The 24377-nt window shown below is 42.0% G+C and overlaps 1 protein-coding gene across 1 annotated transcript in view; it reads left to right on the top strand.

Annotated features, from left to right (window-relative positions):
• Positions 1–6823: 6823 nt before the first annotated feature.
• Positions 6824–24377, top strand: part of SQLE (squalene epoxidase) — a 43963-nt gene continuing 26409 nt past the window's right edge. Inside the window, exon 1 of the mRNA XM_036741593.1 lies at positions 6824–8015. Coding sequence (XP_036597488.1) covers positions 7725–8015 — 291 coding nt within the window. The 5' untranslated portion in view covers positions 6824–7724. The remainder of the gene's footprint in view (positions 8016–24377) is intronic.

Genomic DNA, 24377 nt, shown 5'->3' with positions numbered 1-24377 from the left:
AGCCAGCTCTGCCACACCAGCACTCCTCCTTCCCCAAGAACCCCCGACCCGGACTGGACTCAGATCTTTTGCAGGCTCTGCACTCCTGCTCTGAACCACCACTTAATTCCTCCCACCAGGTGGGCCTGGCAACAGAAGCAACTGCAGCTGTAGTTCTGTAGCTGCACCCCCACCCCCACCCCCACTGCCCCCAGGGCAGTGGCTGAACCACGAACTCAGTTCACTCTGTCCCTGCAGCTTTTCCCACTAACCTCTGTTGTCTTTGGTGTTTGTGGGTCGAGAAGTCCGGTAACTGCCACAGCTCACTGATTCAGGGTGCTAGGATATTTTACACCAACTTAATTTTAATGAACTCCAATGTTTAAAGGTTTATTTTTGCTTTAAGGAAAAAGAAAGAGATTTCTACCATTTTAAAACTTTCCAAATAATTTTCTTCAGAAAAGTTTAGTGATTATTCCTCTTAACATCAGGATAAATTCTAAACTTTTTAAAGAAGGGAAACTATTTCTAGAGGAGATGTTTTGAAAAAAAAATTTCTTGTGTGATTTTTAGAAGGCCTACTCTGAATTTGTAATCATTATATTGCCTTAGCAAGAGTTGAAATTGGTGTTTGAACTTCTCATACGTATAAGATTTAATTCCTGAGGTGCCTCATTCTTGAAGAAGACCTTGGACACAGCCTAGGTAGGCTCTTCCTATCTATTTCCCAACTGTGCTATTTCCTTTCTGAAAAGGAAAATTTCCCACCTGATTACTCCTAAGCCCCGCTTTCAGCATCTAGTGACTATATGATTGGCTGTCAGATATGACTCGTGCCTGGAATCAAACAGAGCTAAGGAAGTTCTTTCCTTCTGTTAAGATATATGACATTGTCCCTCTTTTCTTCCATAGCAAATTTATATTATCAAGAAGTTTTGTAAGCACAGTGCTAAATCTATTAAATAACAGATGGAAAATTGGAACACCTCTGAGTTAAAAATGAAAATAATATAGAGATAACATCCTCCAAAAGGAAGAAATGACTAGACAAAGTAATAAGACAAAGATGTAATGTGACAGATGTCTAATTCAAGAATTATATACAGATGTATATGATTGATTTCCAAAATTTGTTTTGTTTTGGTAAATAGATCTTAAATTTGGATTTTTGCACAAAAATTGTATGACAGTGGTAAAAGTAAAATTATTTCTCCTTTATTATATATATTATATATATTATATTATCTGTCTGATACTTTTAAAAGGCGGATGAGCTCATTTTATGGTTGGACCTTCACATTTTAAAAGATTCTTATACCAGGTACAAAATTTAGGTAAGGATAGAAACAGCTAATAAAATATAAACTGAAATACTCTAAAGCTTCAAAAATGGAGAATCAAATTTAAGTGATTGTACTAAGTTATATTAAGTAAGAATTACCTGGGAACTTCTAGATCTGAACCAGAAGCAAAACTCCCTTTTTGAACTGTCCTAAGAATAAAACCTATTGTCAAAGAAATGATATCTAGGGACCAGACAACATCAGGCATCTGGGATTAAAAAAATTGCTGCTTAAATGGGCATTTGGGAATAAGTAACTGGGATACAAGAAATTTAATGTTAGTTAACACTGTTAATAATGATTGCATATTTATGTTTTCTTGATTATCTAATGTGTAAATGTAAACATGTGACATGTAAATCTCCCCCTCTCAAAAGTAGTTTAATCTGTATCTGACTTAATATAATTATGCAATTTTCTGAATTGTGGGAAAAACTTTATTGTATTGTTTGAACCTAGCCCTGTGTGGCTGGGAAACTGAACTTAGCCATGTTGCTTATGTTGTGCAGTTTCCTATTATTAAATCATGTTTTCTGGGAGCCCCTGTTAGGTCTGTCACATCTAAAGATTGCCCCTGCTCCCAACTAGACATCTGGGCCCATAGGAGAACTTGCCCTCTGGTTTCCAAGGGACCTGAAAAAGACGCCATCAGATGTAGACAGCTTTCCCAAGAGTCCAGACCAGGCCTGCTCGAAGCAAAGCTCACTCCCCACCCGAAGCCTCTCCCCTGGGGTCGGCAGCTTACTCAGATCCCTCCTACTTTCTGCTGCCAGGGTGCTTACTGTACTTGCTCTCCTCTTACTAGGGGTCCGACTAGGGCTGACAGGCCCACAAATGTTCTACCACCTTAGTGAACAAAATAATCCTGTCCATGGTTGTTTTCCCTCAGTCTGAGGAGCCCACTCCAGACACAGGGAGAAGCTCATCTTCTTGGTCAACAAAAGAAGGATTTCTTGATCTTCCTTTCTCATTCCCTGAAGAATAGTAAGTTTCCTCCCACACCTTTCTTGGTCTACAGGTGTCGCTTTCGCTCACCTTTGACCAAAAGGAGGAAATGACAATCCTTTCAGATTATCTGAACCCCAATAATATTCAAAGGATCCAAACTGCTTTTGCTCTGTTCTAAAAATGCGCCTGCGTCAGCAACTTCAAAGAACAGATAAGATTGACAAGGGGTATCTTTCCTGTTGGTGACAGGATGTGTGCAACCAGAATGGTAGGATTTCTCTTATCTTGATATTCTAGAGACATTTGCATCTTGGGATCAACTCTAAGTGACACTACCTTGTCAACTGTCTTGTTCAACTAAGAATAAGAACTTCCTTTCTTATGATATGGAAATCATAAGATTGAGTAACATAGACATGCTGAGTTGGGACTAAAAATGTATTTAAACCTTCTCATTTCTTTGTTCAGTCAGAACTTATGCTCTGGCTCCTTGTACGTACAAGTAAGCTAACTCCACTAGCTTTAAGGGAATAAACATTATGAATTTACATATCACCTAGCTTGTTGCCTCCTTTAACCAAACTTTCAGGTCGACAGTAGCAGTAATAATGATTTGATTATTGTCCTCTGAGCAAGAGTTGGAAAATAGACTGGGACTAAGGGCCTGGGTATGATACATCTACAGCATGGTAAATGGTAAGATGTCTGATCTAGATTGGTTGGAGGAAGCATAGTTTTGGATTGGACTCAGGAAGACCTGAGTTCAAATCCAGCCTCAGACACTTACTAGCTGTGTGACTTTGGGCAAGTCACTTAACCTCTGTTTGCCTTAATCCACTAAAGAAGGAAATGGCAAACCACTCCAGCATCTTTGCCAAGAAAATCCATGGCCAGTATGGACCCACCAGGTCAGGAAGATTCAGACATGAATGAAAAACAAGAAGAGATAGAGAACTGAGGTAAAGACAGATTCACTAATCTGCTATTTGCCTGCAGGTGAGACACAGGGCAAATCACAGGTCTGAATGATTTATACTTTTCTTTTTCCTAGCAGCATGTATTCAAAGCTTTCACAGAGTTCATTCAACTAGGGAAAATCTCGAGGAATGATTTTAACCTTTTATTTTTGTTTTAGGGGGAAAAACTTTTTTCTTTTGGTATGGCAAGATGAAAGTGGAACAGAAAGTGTTTGGAGCAAAGATCAACAATAGAAGAGGCACTTTATCCTTCCTAAGTCCTGCAGAATGCTGTGTATACTACATAATTACAAAATTACAGAACTATTATTTCAGAACACAATCAGTACATAGAGAGGTGGAGTGAATGTCAGGATTTTTTTTTAACTTAAGAAGTGTTTTATTATTCCCTTTTGTTTTGAAACAATTCTCTCCCCATCCTTCCTTTGTAACACAGACAAAAGAGTTAAGCAAAAACAACTAACACAGCAGCACCTGCATCTGAGAGCACATGCAATATTACGTGTGTTGTTCCCTTCCTTTCCACGGAGATCATAGAGTCAAAGAATTTCTGAGGTGAATGAGTCCTCAGTGGTCAGCCCATACATGCAAAAAGAATCCCTATTATCACACACCCCAAAAGTGGTTCTCCAGAGTTTGCTTGGCAGACTCCTACACAGAGGAAACACTGTATCTAACAGAAGGAGTCTTACCTTGGGATGTAAAGCTAGAAGGCACCTTCCCTACCCCAGTGCCAAAGTATATTCTCAGACAGTAGGTAGTATGGCAAATGGAAAGAATGCAAGAGTGGAGTCAGAGGACCAGGATTCAGATTTCACCTATGCCATTTATTACCTGTGTGACCATGTCACCTTTTCAAATCTATTCTCTCACCCATAAGGGACAGTGGGGCAGGGAATGGAATGGACTAGACGATTTTCAGAGTTCACCAGACCACAGATTTAGAGTTGACAGACATCTTAGAAATCCATCACAATGGGTGCGTCAGAGGGGGCCATCTGTTGTAGAAGACAGGAGGGAATTGGGATCACTTGTGCATATAGAGGGGTTTACCTTGGCAAAAAATAAGGTAACCTCTTCATGTAAGGAGAAGAAAGTAGAAGGCATCTTTGCTAAGTGAGATGAAGAACAGCAGATAAGAGGCACCTCTAATTCAGCTATTTTTCAGTGAACTATAAGGCAAGGTTTTCAACTGAAAGAGGAAGAGGGAGCCATGGGATACTGAGGAGGGATGAAAAGGTTTGGAAAAACCACTGGTAGAAAAACATGGAAAGATGTGGACCTATGAAGGAAGATGCTATTCTTTTTCAGAAAAAGAACTCATAAATAGAAGTATGTACAGTATGGTTTTACACACATACATGAACACGTAAGTGTATGTATATACCTATATATATATATATATATATATATACACACATATATTCATGTTTAATCGTAGCCTTCTCTAGCGTGAGAGGGAGAAAAAAAGTGCACAGCAGAGAAACAAAAGAAAACTTAGAAGGAAGCACAGAAAAGCTAGGTAGCTTTGAAAACAGTATAGTATTATGTAGTTTAAAAAAAGTAAAGTCTGAAATGGAAATTCACGGTTTTACAATGAATGCTTTATGTTCTGCTGTGTACATGGAAGTGTTTTTTTCCCTTCCTTTTGCATTTAAGTTTAAAATAGAAAAAAATGGGGGTAGCTAGGTGGCGCAGTGAGTAGAACACCGGCCCTGGAGTCAGGAGGACCTGAGTTCAAATCCGGCCTCAGACACTTGACACATGTACTAGCTGTGTGACCTTGGGCAAGTCACTTAACCCCCAATCGCCCTGCCAAAAAGCAAAAAAACAAACAAACAAAAAAAAATAGAAAAAAAAGTGGGATAGTCAATCAAGTAAAGCAGTGTAAAAGTATTACACTGCCACAGTGAAGGCTGAGCTGAGATTATGTATCACAAATTTGTAGTGGAGCCATTCAGCAAGGTTTCCTGATTTTCTCCAGCTTTCCCTATTCTCAAAAACAACCTCACTTGATCCATTTATGTTACCTTCCTCTCTCAAACCTTCCCCTTCCTAACTTCCCTATTACTGAGTCACTCAGACTCAAAACCTAGATGTCATCCTTGACCCTCTCACTCTCTTATCCCTCATGTCTAATCAGTTGCCCAGATCTCTTATTTTTGTCTTTTAAACATCTTTCATATTATGCCCCCTTCTCTGACTCTGCTGTTGCAGACACTTATCACTACATCCAGACTACTGCAATAGCCAGCTGGTTGTTTTCTTTGCCTCAAATCTCTTCCTACCAGTCTTTCCTACACTCAGCTGTCAAATTGCTTTTCCTATTGAACAAGTTTGACCCTGTCACCCCTCCTCCCACTCGGCATTCATCCAACTCTAGTGGTTCCCCATTGCCTCCAGGATCACTACTCCTCCATATATGCTGACATCTAGTAACACTGGAACTGCCATACTGTTCTTCGAACAAGACATTCCATCTCCCAAATTGCGGCATTTTCCTTTGCCGTCCCTAATGAATGAAATACTCTCCTTCCTCAACCTGGCCTCCTTGCTTCTCTGGCTTCCTTCTCAATTCTCAGCTGAAGTCTCAACTTTGGCTAGAAGCCTTTCCCATTTCCTTAATGCTAATTTCCCTCCTCTGTTAATTTCTCCAATTTATCCTGTACATGTCTTGTTGTTAAATAGTTGTTAGCACAATTGTCTGCCCATTAGACTGACAGTTCCTCGCGAAGGGACCTCTTTCAAGTCATTTAACCTTATTCAGCCTCAGTTTCCTTATCAGTAAAATAGGGACAATAATAAGCCACCTGCCTCCGAAGAGTGTTGTAAAAAGGGAGAATGTTTGTAAATCTCTCTGCAAACCTTCAGATACTAAATGGCATTCTGATTCTTAGTAGTTAGTATCATTCAAGTAACAATTACATAACAGGAAATAGACAACACCTCTTAAACTTCTCTCTCGTCCAACCTGGACTGAAACCCAGGCTCTTCTCTGGCTAAGTCAACCCGCCTCAGTTTCCTCAACTATAAACTTGACGGATCAATGGGTTCTTGGCCCAAGCCGGATCGTGGGTTTGGCAGCTCGGCGGGTCCAGTGAGGCCGCGGAAGCCCACGCCTCGTTTTACGGCCGAGCCAAGAAACAGTGCTCCCGCCGCCGACGCCGCCAAGCTCCGGCTCGGCCCACGAGGGGACTGGCCTGTGGAGCGAGCCGGGGGGGGGAGGAGGACTCTTGGGTCTCAGGGCCGAGCCAGAAGAGGCGGCCCCTGCCCCGGTCCCCAGCACAAGGAGGCCCAACTCGAGCACCGCCGGAGAATAGCGCGCCGGGAAAACAATGGCGAGCATCGCCTCCCAGCCAGCGATCGTCTTGCCGGCCTCAAAGCGCCGCGCTGCCTGCATCCCTCCCCGCCCCGCGACACACACGCCATCTCTCCCTAGCGCCGCCGGGCGTCTCCGGACCAGTCCCTGCGCCTCTCATTGGCCACTGCCGCCATAGCGCCATCTCGGCCTACGTGCGCTGCGCCTCGCGATTGGCCGACCCGGAGCTCGGCGGGCACGAGAGGGGTGGGGCGGGCGCGAAGGGGGCGGGGAGGGCGGGGGCGCGCGGAGGCGGCCACCGGACCCCGCCCCACGAACCCCTCGGTTACTCTGGTTACGGCGAAACGCCTCCGGTCCCCCGGGCTGCACCGCCTCCGCCCGCGCCGACGGAAGAGACGACCCACAGCAACCTCGACGTTGCCGTAGACCAATCCCGAGCGTCCGCGGCCCTCGGGAAGAAGGAGGGCGGCTCGTAACTGCCCCCACCCCCGCCACCAGACCCGCTTGGCCCCAGACCGGGATGGTCCGGCGTGCGCCGATCCCCGGCTGAATCAGAGAGGACTCCCGCGGCTCCCCGCTCGCCTGGTGCGCCCGTTCCACCGGTGACATCCCGTGGCCGTCTCAGGGTCTGATCCGGCTGGGATGCTCGGGCAGCGTCCCTTCGGTGTCCTCCCTCCCACAGCCCCGAGCGCCCGCTGCCCCTGCCCGGCCCGTGCGTGCCCGGCACGCTGAGCTCAGGCCGCTTCGTGCGTCTCCTCCCCCTCGGGACCCGCGAAGAGCGACTGCGTCGGGCCCCCACGCCTCGCCACCTCCCCCGCGGACCCCCCCCCCCCCCCCCCGCCTCCCCCACCTCACCTGTAGGCGAGGGTCAGTCCGAGGAGTGCCGCGGTCTTCTGCCGGTGACCTGCAGGGGAGCGGAACTTTCCCACCAGCTGCTCGGGAAGCGAGTTTATTGGCTCCGTGCGCTTTCACGTCGTTATCTTTGATCTAAATTGTAACGCTGTGTATGGGAATTTGGGGTGCTCGTATCGTTAGGAAACTTGACCGGGGCTCCTCGTTTCCAGAGGCAGCTGAATGGGCAGACCACGCGGCTTGTAGCGAGAAAGAAGTTCCACGGAGACCCCCCTCCCCAGCCGACCCCCCCAAACAACGTCTACCATGTGGACTTTTCTCGGGATTGCCACTTTCACCTACTTTTATAAGAAATGTGGGGACTTTGTAACTTACGCCAACAAGGAGCTGTTCTTGTGTGTGCTAGTGTTTTTTTCTTTGGGTATGGTGCTGTCTTACCGCTACCATTATCGGAATGGAGGACTCCTTAGGCAACAGCAGAAAAAGTCTCAATTTGGGCTTTTGTCTGACATCCTTTCGGCCTTGCCATTTGTTGGCTTTTTCTGGACAAAGTCGCCTTCTGGATCTGCGCAGAAAGAGCAACTCAAATCCAGGAAGGTGAGTTAAATTCAGGTGTGGCAGATGGACGAGTATCTTTACCGTTACTTTACCTTTTTTCCTGTATTTTTAAATTAGGGAAATGTTTTGGGTTGTATGGTTTTTTTTTTTAAGACTAATACTGGTGAAATTTTGGTGATGGTGATTTAAAACAAACGCAAACCTCTTTGCTCTTTTATTCACTTACTATTTCTTTTGACTCTAAACCCGTGGAGAAATCCCAAAGTCATCTTGAGTCATTTAACATGCCAGAAAAGTTTGTTCTTGTCAGAAAAGTCCTGGGACTAGTGTGTATACATTAACTTAAGAAAAATGGGTCAAGTGAAATATTAATATTGCTTACTCGCTTACCACTGATTTTGGAACATTTGGTACCTCATCTGATGAAGTGATTGAATAGAATGAAATAAAAAGATTTAAAGGTTGTATAGGAGGCCATTATTTTATATTCCTAAATTTTACTGAATTAATCTCCCAGTTCCAAGGGGCATCAGAAGTAGTTCCATTGATCCTGTAGACCTCCAGCAAGTCTACAAATAATTTGTACACTTCTTGTGGAGGTAATAGCTTCTTTAAAATGGGAATGGGAGATGGGGAATAGGGAATGGAGTAGGTGACTGTTAAGATCTTTTCCTTCAGTTTTAAAATTCTTCGAAAGAAAGTACTGTCATTCCTGATTTATTTCTAAACCTACACATCATCTTAAATTCACTTGCGGCCCCTGAATCCTCACTTGAACATCGGAAATCTCAGATGAGACAGAAGTTAAAATCCAACATGTTGTGCAACTTTTGCTTGGGCAGTAGTGTGTGTGTGGTCCACATTTTTAATGTAAGGGAAAGAATTTGGCTGAGCTAGAATACATGAAGTTGGGAAACTTCATGTAAAACTTAGTCAAAAGCTATACTAACTTACAGGAAATATCAAGTGTTTCATATTTATCTTATTAGTAAATAAATCTAATCACATTCCGAAGATAAAAAGTTGCCATAGTTCCTCTTTGCTTGTTGAATAAGTTAGGTCTTTTTTTTTTTTTTAAGCTTGGCCTGGTCTGGCTCCAAATTACTTTTTTCAGCTTTATTTCTCTCCTGCTCTAGCTGTGCACTGCAGCCAAACTGGGCTCCCCCCAGCCACCAGTGTGATTTTTGCAGGCCACAAGTCTAACTGTATCTGCTCAGTGATATCTCTAGGCTCCCTCTTACCTGTAGGAGCAATATAGATTCTCTGTTTGGCTTTTTAAACCCCTTCACAAGCTGGCTCCATCCTACCTTTCCAGCCTCGTTAGCACCTTCCACCCACATTACTATACACTCCTGCCAGACAGGCCATTCTGTTCCTCAAATACGATGCTCTCTACACCCTCTGAATCTTTATATCAGGTATTGCCCATATAGAGAATTCATTTTATTCCCATTACACTTCTTGGAATCCCTGGATTCCTTTAAGGTGCAGCTTCTGAATGAGTCCTTTTCTGGACTCCTCAGCTGCCGGTTCCTTCCCCTAAGGTTACCTTCTGTCTGCTCATTACATGTTCTATGTACATACCTTTCTTTTTAGGATATAAGCTCCTTGAGAGCTTTTGTTTTTGCTTTCGTTTGTGTCTCTGTATTATATAGTAGTCACTTAATGATTGACGGGCTGATTTGTTCCCTGTACCCTTTCCAGCTTCTCTTGCCTCTTTGTTCACACTATTCCTATCTAAAGTTCTCCAACTCCCACATTTCTAACAGTTGAAATCATATCCATCCTTCATGATCGAACAAATGCACCTCCATTCCTGGTCTCTGATCTCCTGACCCTTTCTTCCATCCTTGTGCTGTAGGAAACTCATGGATAACCATAAAATTAAAGAGTATGAGATAATGTCCTGGGACAGTGGGAGGTTGAGCGATTGTGGCCATGGTCATGCGGAGCTAGTGTGACCAAGAAGCAAGAGCTGAACCCAGGTCATTGTGACTCCAGGGTTTATCCTTTGTCAACCCAATGACACTGCCTCTTCACATTTTGTATTACGTATTTCTGTGTTCCTCCTGCTAGATTATTTTCTGAGTTGTGAAACCGTATCTTACAAAAGTTTGTATCCCTTTCCCCCCTTACCTTTAGCACAGCATAGAGTAGAAATTCAATAAATGTTTATCGAAATAAATTGTTGTGTAAGCTTCTAAATCTTCTGTTACCTAACCAGACAGACCGTAAGTCCCTTGGGGACAGGAACCCAGACTTCATCTTCAACTTCTTTGTAATTGGCACAGACCTAATAGTGAGGCAGTGAGGTGGCACAGTGGATAGAATGCTGGGTCTAGAGTCAGGAAGTCTCATCTTTCTGAGTCCAAATGTGGCCTCAGAAACATATTAGCTGTGTGACCCTGGGTAAGTCACTTTACCCCGTTTGCCTCAATTTCCTCATCTGTAAAATGCGCTGGAGAAGGAAATGGCAAAGCCCTCCAGTCTCTTTGCCAAGGAAACCCACATAGGGTCACAGAGTCAGACTAGACTGAACAATAGTGTTTTACACATAGTAGATATGTAGTGAATACTTGTTTGATTCCTTTTCCAGTTATCTGCCCAGTAGACTTAAAATTCTCTCCTTTGAATTTAGATTTCTGAAAGTAAGATGGTTGAAAAATTCAACTCTTTATCAGTTTTATGAGAAAAACTCAAAGCCATTCCACTTGCCTAGTATTAAAACCAGTCAACAGATACTTATTAAGCACCAATTGTGTGTTGGGCATTGTACCCGACTGGGCTGGGGATACAAAGACAGAAATGAAAGGCTGCTTACAAGCTTAATTCTATCTAGTGAGACCATATATACATGTTTTAAGAGTGTGGGTAATAAATACAAGGTAAATATGTGGTAGTTTGAGGGGGATACAAGTAACTGGGAAGCATAAGGAAAGGCTTCACGTAGAAGCTAGAGCATGAAGAAAGAAACAAGAATTTTTAAAAATAAATTTTTATGAATGGCTTCTGTTTTTTACCTAGTTGTATTAGGAGGGCAGAGTTTATAATCTCAAAGAGGATCATAAACATGTCTGAAACGTTCGGAACCGCCGGATATAAGAAACTCTCAAAGTAGAAGGCAGAAGAATCAAAACATTTATTTAGGCTCCACAGTAACCAACCCATGAACCAGCAACCCCATTTTGATATATTGATCAAAAGCTTCCAGGCCCAATAAGTACGCCTTGAAAGAGTAACCAGGAGGCTACAGAGAAGCATGATTGCGTAAAGCAAAATCATGTTTCCCCCTCTATGGTAATAAGATTACCCACTGGACTGAAGTCTTTGTTCAGCTTCCTCCCGTAGGTCAGCTCTGCTACTGGCAGCTCCTGCTTCAGCTGTGGCTGTGGCTGTAACTGTAGCTGTAACTGTCGCTGTAACTGTCACTGTAACTGTCGCTGTAACTGTCTCTGGCTCCAACCGGAAAAGGAAAAGAGGATCTTCAAGCTGTCCTCTCCCCTCTTATAGAGTTTTTTGACATCATCAAGCACCGCCTGAACGACCAGGGCCGATTGGTTCTTGACTTGGCCCCTCCCCCTAGCGTAGCCGTTAACACCTCCCCTCAGCCAGCCCCATGACTCATCACACAGGAAGTTGTCTGCTTCCTGGAATGCTCCCTGGGCTTCCTGCCCCGGAAGAGCAAGCCACAGTGTCCAGAGGCTCAATGAGGTAAGCTGAGTCATTCAAAGAAAACAAAGGCCATTCTGGCTACACTCCACCCCTTGTTATAGGATACATAATCTAATCAGCCATGTATCCTAGAACATACATTGTGATCCAATTACAAAGGAAACTAAAACATAGCATTCATTATAAAGCAAAACATATCATTTGGTGACATTCCTAAATATTGGTTTACGATTCAAATGTGATCCACCCCTAGGTCCCAGCAAGATAATCTCTTCAATCAATCATCCCCAAAATAATTATTAATAATTCAAATGTCCACCCCTAAATCCTTGTATCCATTACATAGGATCAATAATATCATAACAATAAAACAACACAGCAAGGATAACACAAAATAAGTAAACAGAACACTATCATCATTTCCACCCCCCTTGAACGATTGGGGCTCAAAATCTTGGGGTGAGGGGTGAAGGTCTCATTTTCCATAGCTTCTTCATGCTGAAATTGGATGTAGAGATGGCCCTGCCCCCAAAAAGTCCCATTCCAGAGGTCATTTCTTTAACGAGCTGGCAGGAATTCCAAGAATGCTACATGCTTAGGCAGTCACCGGAAAGTGCAGGGTGCTTAAGCCTGAAGGAAACAAAACTAGCAACAAGGTTAGCCAAAACAAAGGACAAAAAGAATAGACAAGTATGGACTATAATTCTTCAAATAAAATCATCTCAAGTTTGGTTGAGATTTCAGTTATGCAAAGATCCAACATCAGAGCCAAACTCAGGTGGGAAATGTTTCTTTTCAAAAGGAACATAATGAGGAAGCCAAGAGGATCCCACCCTAGGTAGAGACTAAGATTGTCCTCCCAGCCTTTCCCCAAATGTACAAGTTTTCATCCGTTAATCACACAAAGTTACCTTTCCTCTGAGTGGCTTATGGCATTTACCAGCATCAGCCATACCTGTGGAGTCTGTGAATCTATTATTATAACCTATTCACGGTAAAATATATGGTTCAGGGGTACGATTTGGTAATTATTTTCCCCTGAATAGACAACTGTTACAGTGTTGTCCTTCCCATGGGCTATAACTTCTGCAGCCTTTGGAATATCATCTGGCTTCCGTTTTACCCATACCTTAGCTCCTGACTTTATTCTATCAATGGAGCAAGACCCTTTTGCCCCTCTAGTAGTTATTTTGGGAGGAGGGTCAGTTTTCACAAAGGGTATTTTTTCACAGGGGATAATAATGACTTGAACCATCCTATCATTTCTACAAAATTGTACAGGTTTTTTACCCATATTCTGGAGTGTCACAACAATTTCTTTTTGATAATTAGAATCTATCACTCCAGCCAATACATATATTCCTTGAGCCGCTAATCCTGGTTTAGGTAATATCCGTCCAAGATGATTCTTGGGGATTCTCATACATACTCCAGTAGGGGTTTTTCTTATCTCTTTCCTATTTAACCTAAAATTCTCTATACAATGTAAATCATATCCTGCTGAACCAGGTGTTCCTGGACTTGGTAGTGGGACATCTTCCCTCACAGTCCAAAATTCAATGTTTTGGATCTCACATGTTTGCTGTTCTCTGATCTGCAGATTTGGGGTCATCATTCTGGCTAGAGGTGTACTTCCCCCTAAGGGCCTATTATTCAAATTACGTAAGGCAATAGACAAATTATCCTTCCAATGTCGATATGAATTATTTGAGCTTAATTTTCTCAGCTGTTCTTTCAACAATCCATTCATTCTTTCAATTAGCCCAGATGCTTGTGGGTAATATGGAATATGATATATCCATTCTATATTATTCAACACACAATATCTTTTCACTTCTTTGCCCTTGAAATGTGACCCATTGTCACTTTGAATCTGCATTGGGGTTCCATAATATAAACTTACAATATCTAAAGTTTTACAGGTGTTTTTCTGAGTTGCGTCTTTATAAGGACAAGCCACTAGTACACCTGAATAGGTGTCAACACACGTACATACATATTTACATCCTTTATCCTGGGGTAGTGGGCCAATATAATCTATCTGCCAAATTTGGGCTGGAACTTTTCCCCTTGCTATTTCTCCAGTAACTATCCTAGGAAGAGTTCGTTCTTTTTCTAATTGGCATATACAACACTCCTCTGTTATTTGTTTTAACAACGCATGAGAAATACTGATACCTCGATCCTGTGCCCATCGATGGGTGGCCTGGACCCCTAAATGGCCAGCAGTCTGGTGGACCCATCTTGCTAAGGCTGGGTCATCAGTTGGAGTCGGAGTAGGGACAATACATTCAGTAGCAATCTTTGCTAGTCGATCCGCATGTGCATTGTACTCACGTTCTGGTGTGGTCAGGGTTGCATGAGCATCAACATGAAAAACTGACAGATCTGTAACCAAAGACATGTCCCATATATTTTCCCATAACTCTTTACCCCAAACTTGTTTGCCATGAATCTCCCAATTCTGATTCCTCCATATAGGCATCCACGTAGCTAATCCATTAGCTACCGCCCACGAGTCAGTAAATATATGACACTGTCCTCCTTTCTCTGCTCTGATGGCCTGATGCACTGCCATCAGTTCAGCATATTGGCTACTTCCACCTATCCCAGAACTTTCCAGAGTTCTCCTTGTACAGGGGTTATAGGCTACTGCTTTCCAATGTCTCTTCTGTCCTAAATATTTTGCTGTCCCATCAGTAAACCAAGCATGTTTCTTCTGTTCTTCATTTAGTCCGTCATATCCATTATTCCATTTCACTAAGGATGGTACCATCTGTTGCTTAGATTCAAGGGGCTTTTCATTGCTCTCAGTATCAATGTTCGCCACAGATTCATGTAGAGCAGAAACTCCATTTTTGCCTGCTCTGGACCTATTCTGAATATACCACTTCCATTTGATTATGCTTGCCTCTTGTGCATGTCCAATTCTGTGAGAAGCTGGGGTACTCAAGACATTTGGCGACGAGGATGGGATCGCTAGGTATAAGATCTCTATTTAGAAGCAGAACAATTCCAGAGGAAGAGATGAATATCCCAGGATGGGAGGATCCATTTTATTCCTCCCTAGCAAAAGAATTGGCTAAAAAAGCTGGACCCTGTGAAAACTGGGAACCAAGGCTACGGAGAGGAGATCCTAGGGATTTGGAAAAGTGTTTACGAGAAGTTGGGATTCAGTCAGGGGCATCACTATCTAGGCAAAGCTGGATAGTGTTATCAGCCTACCGGCTAGTATACGAAAGATTGAGATTAAGTGAAAGACATAGGGGCACTCCTACCCCACAGGAAGAAGGGGCATCTCAGATAGCAGGAGACCAAACTGACTCAAATGAGAACTTTTCTATTAATGTGGCTAAGAGCAACAGGAGACCAAAAAAGCCCAGAGTGCATTTCAACCCAGCCCAGAAAGAGCCTGACTGCCTGCTTCGTCCTAGCCATGGTGGCAGAGGAAATGAGTGGGGGGAAAATGAGACAATGTTAGAGGCTGAGGCACAAAACACTACTGGGGTTCAGGATGTGCCTCACACAGAGAATAGGAGATGGTTAAATGATCAGACAAGGGCTCGACCCATACAAAGGAGGAAGACAGAAACCCGAGGTGAAGATTCAGTTACAAGGGAAATTCAGGAAGATTTCTCACCGCAAGAGGTCACAGATATTTTGAGTAGATTCAGCCAAAGAATAGGAGAACCATTGATATCTTGGATGGTAAGACTCAGTGATCAAGGGGCCAGTGGAATATCAGTAGATGGGACAGACTGCATGAGATTCATAGGTATCAGCCATGATCCTCTAGTTCAACAAGCTTTTAGGGAACATCATCAGCAAGGAGATGGTGATAGCAGGACTACTCTGTTGGCATTAGCCGCTGTGGGATGCAATAAGAGATATGCTACTGATTCTATGTGGCCCACTGAGCACAGACCCTGGTATTCACTTAGAGATTGTATCATGAGACTAAAGGAGGAGGTAATGAAGACTGCCATTATGATAGGAACTGCAGACAAATATTACAATGATCCAATGGGACTGCCTCATAGGAATTTAATAATTAGGACAGCTCCCCCTGCTTATAAACAACTAATTTTGAATTTATTACTTGGAGAAGTAGGGAGCCGTCTTACAACAGTGATAAATAAGATTTTACAGTTACATGACTTAGGTGACTGGGGAAGGGATAGATCTCCTCGAGAGAGAAGGGTGAATAACCAGCAAACTTGGCGCCAAAGGAGAGTAACAAGGAAAGAAATGTTTACTGCTTTATTGAGAGCAGGGGTAGGTTTTGAAATGATAGATGGAATTCCAACCAATGAATTATACAGAATGTATAGAGGACTTGATAACACGAGAAATAGGGAAATAAGAACTGCTCCTGCAAGCCCACAAGCCACTCCCAAATGTATTAGGAGGGCAGAGTTTATAATCTCAAAGAGGATCATAAACATGTCTGAAACGTTCGGAACCGCCGGATATAAGAAACTCTCAAAGTAGAAGGCAGAAGAATCAAAACATTTATTTAGGCTCCACAGTAACCAACCCATGAACCAGCAACCCCATTTTGATATATTGATCAAAAGCTTCCAGGCCCAATAAGTACGCCTTGAAAGAGTAACCAGGAGGCTACAGAGAAGCATGATTGCGTAAAGCAAAATCATGTTTCCCCCTCTATGGTAATAAGATTACCCACTGGACTGAAGTCTTTGTTCAGCTTCCTCCCGTAGGTCAGCTCTGCTACTGGCAGCTCCTGCTTCAGCTGTGGCTGTGGCTGTAACTGTCGCTGTAACTGTCGCTGTAACTGTCGCTGTAACTGTCTCTGGCTCCAACCGGAAAAGGAAAAGAGGATCTTCAAGCTGTCCTCTCCCCTCTTATAGAGTTTTTTGACATCATCAAGCACCGCCTGAACGACCAGGGCCGATTGGTTCTTGACTTGGCCCCTCCCCCTAGCGTAGCCGTTAACACCTCCCCTCAGCCAGCCCCATGACTCATCACACAGGAAGTTGTCTGCTTCCTGGAATGCTCTTTGGGCTTCCTGCCCCGGAAGAGCAAGCCACAGTGTCCAGAGGCTCAATGAGGTAAGCTGAGTCATTCAAAGAAAACAAAGGCCATTCTGGCTACACTAGTATTCCTCCCTCCCTCCCTTCTAGAGGCTCATCTCGTATGACAAACAGTATTTTTAAAGACAAAGAAAAGAAAAAAGAAGAGGAAATAATACAATCTATCAAAACATTGAAAAAGTCTGCATATGTTTAATGTGCAACACTTATGGACCTCTCATCTCAGTGAAGGGGTAGATTAGTGGCGTCTTCTCATCTCTTTGTTCCATTCATGCTTGATCTTTATAACTTTGCTATATTCGCGTTTGATTTTTTGTGTATGGTCTTTCCATTTACACCGTTGTAGTCATTGTGTGTTGTCTTGACTCTGCTTACTTCCCTCCATACCGGTTCACATGGGTCTTTCTAGGCTTCTCTTTATTCATCACAATCGTCATTTGTTACAGCATAGTAATATTACATTACATTCATGTATTTACGGATATCTATTTTTGTTTCTAATTCTTTGCTATCACAAAAAGTGCTGCTATAAATATTTTGGTGTATATAGCAACTTTCTTCTTATCAGTGGCTTCCTTAGGGTATCAACCTGGTAATGACATCTCTGGTTCAAAGGTAGGGACATTTGAGTCACTTTATATGCATGATTCCAGATTGCTTTCCAAAATCGTTGTTCCACGTCAGCTCCACTAAGAGTATATTAGTATGCCCACAACCCTTCCAACACTGAATATTGCCATTTTTTTTGTCATCTATGCCAATTTGCAGGGTATGAAAGGAAACCTCAGAGTTGGGAAACAAGCATTTAATAAGTGCTTACTATGTGTCAAGCACTGTGCTTTACAAATATCTCGTTTGATCTTCACAACAACCTTGGGAGATAAGTGCTATGATTATCCCCATTTTACAAATAAAGAAACTAAGACTGAGAGAAGTTAAATGACTAGCCTAGTGTGACACAGTTAAGTATCTGAGGCAAGATTTGAACTCAAGTTTTCCTTTCTCCAGGCCCATCACTATCCACTTAACCACCTATCTTCCTACATTCAGCTTGAGCTGAATCTTGAAGGACCTAAGAATTCATTGAGTCCCAAGGGAAGGGGAGTGAATGTATTTCAGGCATAGAGGACAGCCAATGCAAAGACATGGAGACTGGAAGATATTAAGTGTTATGTGTGAGGAAATGAAAGCAAGAGCATTCTGTACTGGAAGGGGAATAATGTGGAATGAGGCTGGAAAAAGGCTGAAGCTAGGTTGTGAAGGATTTTTAAATGCAAAACCGAGGAGGTTGTGTTTTATCTTGCAGGCAGTAGGGAGCCAGTGGGATTAATTGAATGGGGAGGTGACCTGGTGAGAACTATGCTTAAGGAAAATCATTTTGAGCGTTGTGTGGATTGTAGATTGGAACTAAAAGAGGCTTGAACTAGTTGGAAGACCAATGAGGAGGCTGTTGCAGTAATCCAGATGAGAAGTGATGTGGATCTGAACTAAGGTGGTGGCTTTATAAGGAGTCAGAAGGGAATGAATGCAAGAGATGTTGGGGAGGGAGAAACAAGAGGATTTATCAGCTGATTGGATATGTGACATGAGTGAGAGTGAAGAGTTGAGTCTAACACTCAGTCTACAAACTTGCAGGACTGGAAGGAAGTACCTCTGACACTAATAGAGAACTTTGGAAGAGGGGTCAGCTTTGGGAAAAAGGTAATGCGTTCTGTTTTGGGCATGCTCGAATTTGAGACATTTAAGGGACATCCAGTTTAAAATGTTCAGTAGACGTTTGGTGATGCAGGACTGGATCTCAGGAAAGAGGCTTAGGGTGAATATGTAGATCCTTGAGACAATTGCATAGGGCTGATATTTTAAAACCTATGAGAACTAATGAGTTCACTAAGTAAGAGTACAGGGAGACAGGAGAAGAGGACCCAGAGAAGCCTTGAGTTACTGACCCAGCAAAGGAGGCTGAGAATGAACCAGAAGGGAGCATGAAAACCCAAAAGGAAAAGATCCAGGAAAAGAGGTGGAGTAGTCAGCAGTGCCACATGCAGCCCGAGGTTAAGAAGAATGGAGATTGAGAAAAGGCCATCATATTTGACAATGAAGAGTTCACTGGTAACTTTGGAGAGAGCAATTTCAGCTGAGTGAAGGAATTGCCGTATGTGAGCTTCCTCTTTATCCCTAAATCACTGCTTCAGTTTCAGATCATTCTGTAGTCATTTCGGTGGTTTCTCATCCTCAGTAAAGGCTTCTCCAACTACCTGCTCATTCAAGTCACCTATGTTTTTCCCTTAGGGGTCATAGGTTTATCTAAGCAAGTGACTTAAACCCTCTATTGCTAGCCAACACACATTGTAGTGGAACCTCAAAAATACCTCTTCTACCCCTGCTCCTCCTTTTTAAATCTCTTGGTCTTTGATGACAGATGTTATCTCCCTGTCAGATAGGTCAGGATCAGGAAAACATTCTCCCTTGTTTTGCAGTCATCTTTTTTATTATACTATGTTATGGAAGTGCTTGTTTTATTCTATAGATTAAAAATAAGTTTTTGAAAAAGAAAGTTGTGAGAAGAGGCATATTTGGGATATAAGGTCCAGCCCATAACCCCAGAAGAATCCCTCTACAATTCAGTAAGTTTACCTGACATGAAGCCTACATTTTCTTGTTTGTAACTTCCACTGTTGCTCCTGGTTCTGCTTGCTGGCGCCAACCAGAAGACAGCATTCATGTCCTTTGAGACCAGAAGACAGCGTTCATGTCCTTTGAGTCTTGCCTTCAGGTTGAAAATACTCAGTGCCCTCAAACAATCCTGTGTAGAAGCTCCCTTTCAGGCACTAATTGGTTAAGTGACTAGCCTATGGCTTTATAGCTAGTAAGTGTTTGAGGCAGGAGTTCCTCCATCCACTATGCCATACTCCAGTATTTTATTATCATTTCATTCATCCTGTCTTTCTTGATGGAGTTCAGATAAAAACAGTCCTGGGATAAGTCATTATATTTTATGGACTGTTGGACAGATGGACAAAATAACTGCTTTTTGTAGTTGAATAAGAGTATTCAGATGTAAGTTCATCCTTGGTAGACACACTAAAATCACCCTTGGTACAACTCTAGTGGCAGACAGCACAATTGGGATGAAAATAAACCTTATCCTGTTCCTACTTCTTCTAGGGTTTAATTTGGAAAGCTTTCCATTTCCATTTCCATTTCCATATCCATGTAGTTTGGATATTGAACACTTAATACAGTGACATTTATTTTAAAACGTGCTTATTTTTATGGACCAGTCTGTGATCCAGTTCCAGTGAAGTTCATTGGTCGAATTCTCCAGGATATTTTGATGTCTGTGTTTTGTAGTGTGAGTATCTGTCATTTTGTCAGTCCGTGAATGAGATTAAGCTTTGGAGGTATAATTCTTGCCACTGGATTGTTTTCCTAGGTAAAAATATGTCACTCTGCAGTGGTATGTTGTATAGTTTCTGTTATTTCTTTGTATAATCTACATTGTTCATTAAAATTGGGTTCTTGTAATTTTTGATGTCAGTGGCAGGTCCTGAATTGCCTCTCCTCTGTTTCCACAAACAAATTCAGTCATTTGTTCAGTGTTTGTCAGCATATTGTTGACTCAGTTGATTCGGATGTCTCCAGTGGAGGGCCTTTGATTCCATTCTTGGATCTTAGTACAATGCTTTATATTTGGTAAGCATTTAATAAGTGCTTTTTCTTTCTTTCATTCATTTTATAGGCTCCATTGGGGAGGTAAATCACATTCAGTTGCATTTGACACATCCAATGGTGTGTATCTGTAAACAACCATACTGTCTTGCCTAGTGAAGTGAGGTCTGCTTGTTCCAGAATGTTAAACCTGAAAATTTGGTTGAAGTAAACAAACAAGCTAGGTGATAGAAAAATCCATGTTGTTTGTTATTTTCCCTTAAAGCATAGCTAAGGTAGCTTACTTGTATGTACAAGGAGTCAGAGCATAGGCTCTGGCTGTCTGAACAAAGGAATGAGAAAACTTATATACATTATTTTAGCAGACTTAGCAAGCCTGTATTACCTCACGTTTGTGGCCCCCATGTATGTTTAACCATGATACAAGAAGAGGATTTTCCTTAATGGAAGAATGTTGACAAAGGTCAGTTAATATTAAGTGAGGCAGTCTCTCTTGGGGTTAGGGTCTCATCCCTTAATGGCTAACAGGGGTAAGCTTTGTTGACAGTGGTAAGGGTATTTCCTGAGCAAATTTTTAGAGAGAACAAAGAAGCCCAGGTCCTGGATCTTCATCCAGTTACTCATTAATTCAGACTCTGGGCCTAGTTGAAATTAGAAATGACATAAAATAGTATAATATTTTCCACAAGAAGTATTTCTTCAGATTTTTAACCTGTTTTTCTTGTGCTCTAAGACTATCACTCTTCCTTTTTTTTTTTGGCAAGAAAGTGATAGTTGACCTAGAGTGAAAGGAGCCTTCATTTCATTGATATTGTGTGTGTTTTTGTTAAAATGGTTTTCAGGTCTGTCATGGGCCATTTTACCATTCCAGAGATACGATGGATCAACATTACATAGCGTTAATTGCTTTTAATGTGTTTTTAACATTCAGCTCTGATTCCAGGATGCTAGTCTACTGTTGACTTACGTAAAGAATTTTACACTTTTTCGGTCTTAATGACACTTGGATGTCATTGAAGAAAGATTCCTTGAGATAGAGGAGATGCTTGAAATGTTTTTTGTTTGTTTGTTTTGGTGGAGCCAATATAGCCTAATCTTTTGTCTTGATTCCCTCTTTAACTTCGAATTCTACTTAGTTCTGAGATTGTAATGGATTTAAGACTAGGCAGAATCATACTGGGTTTAAACCGTCTTTCTTAAAAGTGCCACATTTTCTACCCAGTTGTTTTTGACATTATTATCATTGGTGCATGTTTTAAGCTTAAAACAATTATCACTATTATTTTTTAAAACACTGGATGGACTAGGATACTCATGGACTAGGAGAGATGTGAATTAGCCATCCCCCTCCTCCCTCTTCCACCCCCAACTCCTACAATGCCATCTGGTACTATTGTGAACCAGGAAGTTGTGGTGCAGACCTGGGGCATTTTAGGTTAACCTTGCCCCCAAGGGTGGATTAAAGAAGAAGAGTATAAAAACAGTTTTTAGGACTTGGGCAGAAAGCTCCTAAAACTCCAGGAACCCCCCAGGCTGGTTGCTTTAAATCTCCTTGATAAATATATTTTTATTAAATGACTTGCTTTTTTGAACATTTTGGCTCCCAGAGATTCATTGCACTAGATGCAGAACTGGACACATTAGACCTGTGATTATTGGTTTAGGGAATTTCTCACTCATAGGCTGGTTCTCTAGCCACTATACAACATTGAATAATGATAATAGACAACATTATATAGTGCTTTAACATTTGCAAAGTGTTCTAATTTTCTTAGCTCATTTGTTCCCCCCAGCATCCTATGAGGATAAGCACTGCTATTATCTCCTTTATCCCCTTTTTACAGATGAAGAAATTGAGACTTAAAACAGGTTGAGTAATTGCCCAAGATCACACAACCAGTAACCATAAGACTGGATAAACTCGGGTCTTTCTACTTCCCAGTCTGCTGATCTGTCCACCACCCACCTAGCTGCCCACTATGCCTTCTTGTTATTTAAAGTGAAAGTAACAGTAATAATGGGAGCCTTTTCCGTGACCCTGCAGAAGATGAACTTAGATCCTTAATTAGTTCAACCACAAATAGCAGTTATTTAATTTATCCGTGTAAAGTCCACAGACCATTAAATACAGAAGAATAAGATATCATTTGTCTCAGGACTGTTTCTATCTGAACTCTGTCGAACAAGATGAGAAAAAAATTTTAAGCTAAAAGTGACCCTCAAAGCCCAACCCATCGTTTACTTCATCTAGAATGAGGAGAGGTGGCAGTAATACAAGAGGGTCTTTCACAGAATCATAGAATTTTAGTATTGGAAGGGACCTCAGCAGCCATTCATAAAAGGAATCACAATGATAACATACTCAAGAAGTGGTTATCTAGCCCTTGAGCTCAGTGAAAGGAAACCTGCCCATAGGGGCAGCTCGTTCCATTTGGGAGCAGTTCAACTTGTTCCTGAGTTTTTTGTGAGATCAAATCTAAATTTGCTCCTTTCCAACTTCTATCCATTACTTTTGATTCTGCCCTCTGAGACAGATAAACAAGTCTAACCCTCTCCTCTATGTGACAGCCCTTCAAGTACTCGCTGTTTGAATACAGCTTTCATGAACTTCCTCAGTCTTCTTTGGGCTAAATGTGTGTGTTTTCTTCATATGACATAGACTCAATGCTCTTTGCTTTCCTGGTGCCAACCCCCTCTGGATCCTATCTGGCTTATCAATGCCCTTCTTAAACTGCGATTCTAGAACTGAACACAATACTCCAAATAAAATCTAACAAGAGCAGCAGTGAGGCTGTCATCTCTCTATTCTTGAAAGCTGTGCCTGTCTTAATGCAGCCCCAAATCTCAATAACTTTTTTTGGCTGTCATATCACACTATTGACTCACTGAAGTTGCAGGTCTCTAAAGCCCACAGATTTTTTTTTAGAAGAACTGCTGACTATTCATGCCTCCTCCATCTTACCGTTTCAAAATGGATTTTTCTAACCCGTGTAAGACTTCACACTTATTTCTGTTGAATTTCATTTGAGTAGCTTCATCCCAGTGATCTATCCTGTCAAGATCCTTTAGGAACTGTGTAAGCTATCCATTCTAGCTTTGTGTTGTCTGCAAATTTGATGAGTGTACCATCTATACTTTTATCCAAGTCACTGATAAAATTAACTTGGTAACAAATGACTTGATGTGCCATAAGACTGCTACAGTTGCTGTGAAGGCCTGTAAAGAACTCTGAAAACATTGTCTTCTTGGACCCTGGGGACTCCACTGATTGGTTTAGCTCCCCAACCAGTCATACAACCACTCTTATAAATCTAAGAAATAGACAGGGCAGCTTAGGCTTGCTGGCTGCCTTGGAGCTGTCATGATGACCAGCCTGTCCATGAAGAATAGCAGAATAAGGTGTGGTGCTTTGTGCTGTGGTACCACAAGAAACCAAGGTACCTCAGAAGAAATCAAACTGCCCAACAACCCCCTCACCCCTGAGATTCTTAGATGGTGCTGACCACCGAAGTAGGCAAACTGAGTGTACATGAAATAAGCTGCAAATATGAATTATTTATTATGTGCCTAAACTACATAATACCAAAATTGGAAACAAATCGTATTTGATATAGGCAAAGGTTTCATACTGTCCTTTGTTAATAGTATCCTTAGCTTCAGATTTCACAACTATGTATTAGAGATTATTATAGGGCAACCCTAAGGAAAAGCTTCACTTCTAAGTCCAGTTTAAATTTAAAAAAAAGAGTAGGAATTGAGGAATTGCTTAAATCTGAAAAGGGAAAAGTTGAAGAACTTGAAGGCCTTGAAAATTTACATTTGATACAAACTCTAGAAGTGCCACCAAATAATAACACAAATAGAAAATGTGCTGATGACTTGAACAAATTTGGAAAATAGATGAGAATAGTTAGATGGGAATTTTGAAAGTCCTTTTTGAGGTTGACGGCACATAGACAACTAATAAACCAACCACACCAAAAGAGGCTAATTTTTAAAAAGCTGG

The sequence above is a fragment of the Trichosurus vulpecula genome, chromosome 1, assembly GCF_011100635.1.
Source record: "Trichosurus vulpecula isolate mTriVul1 chromosome 1, mTriVul1.pri, whole genome shotgun sequence".
Lineage (NCBI taxonomy): Eukaryota > Metazoa > Chordata > Mammalia > Diprotodontia > Phalangeridae > Trichosurus > Trichosurus vulpecula.
The sequence above is the reverse complement of the archived record's forward strand: the minus strand, read 5'-3'. Positions and strand labels throughout refer to the sequence as shown.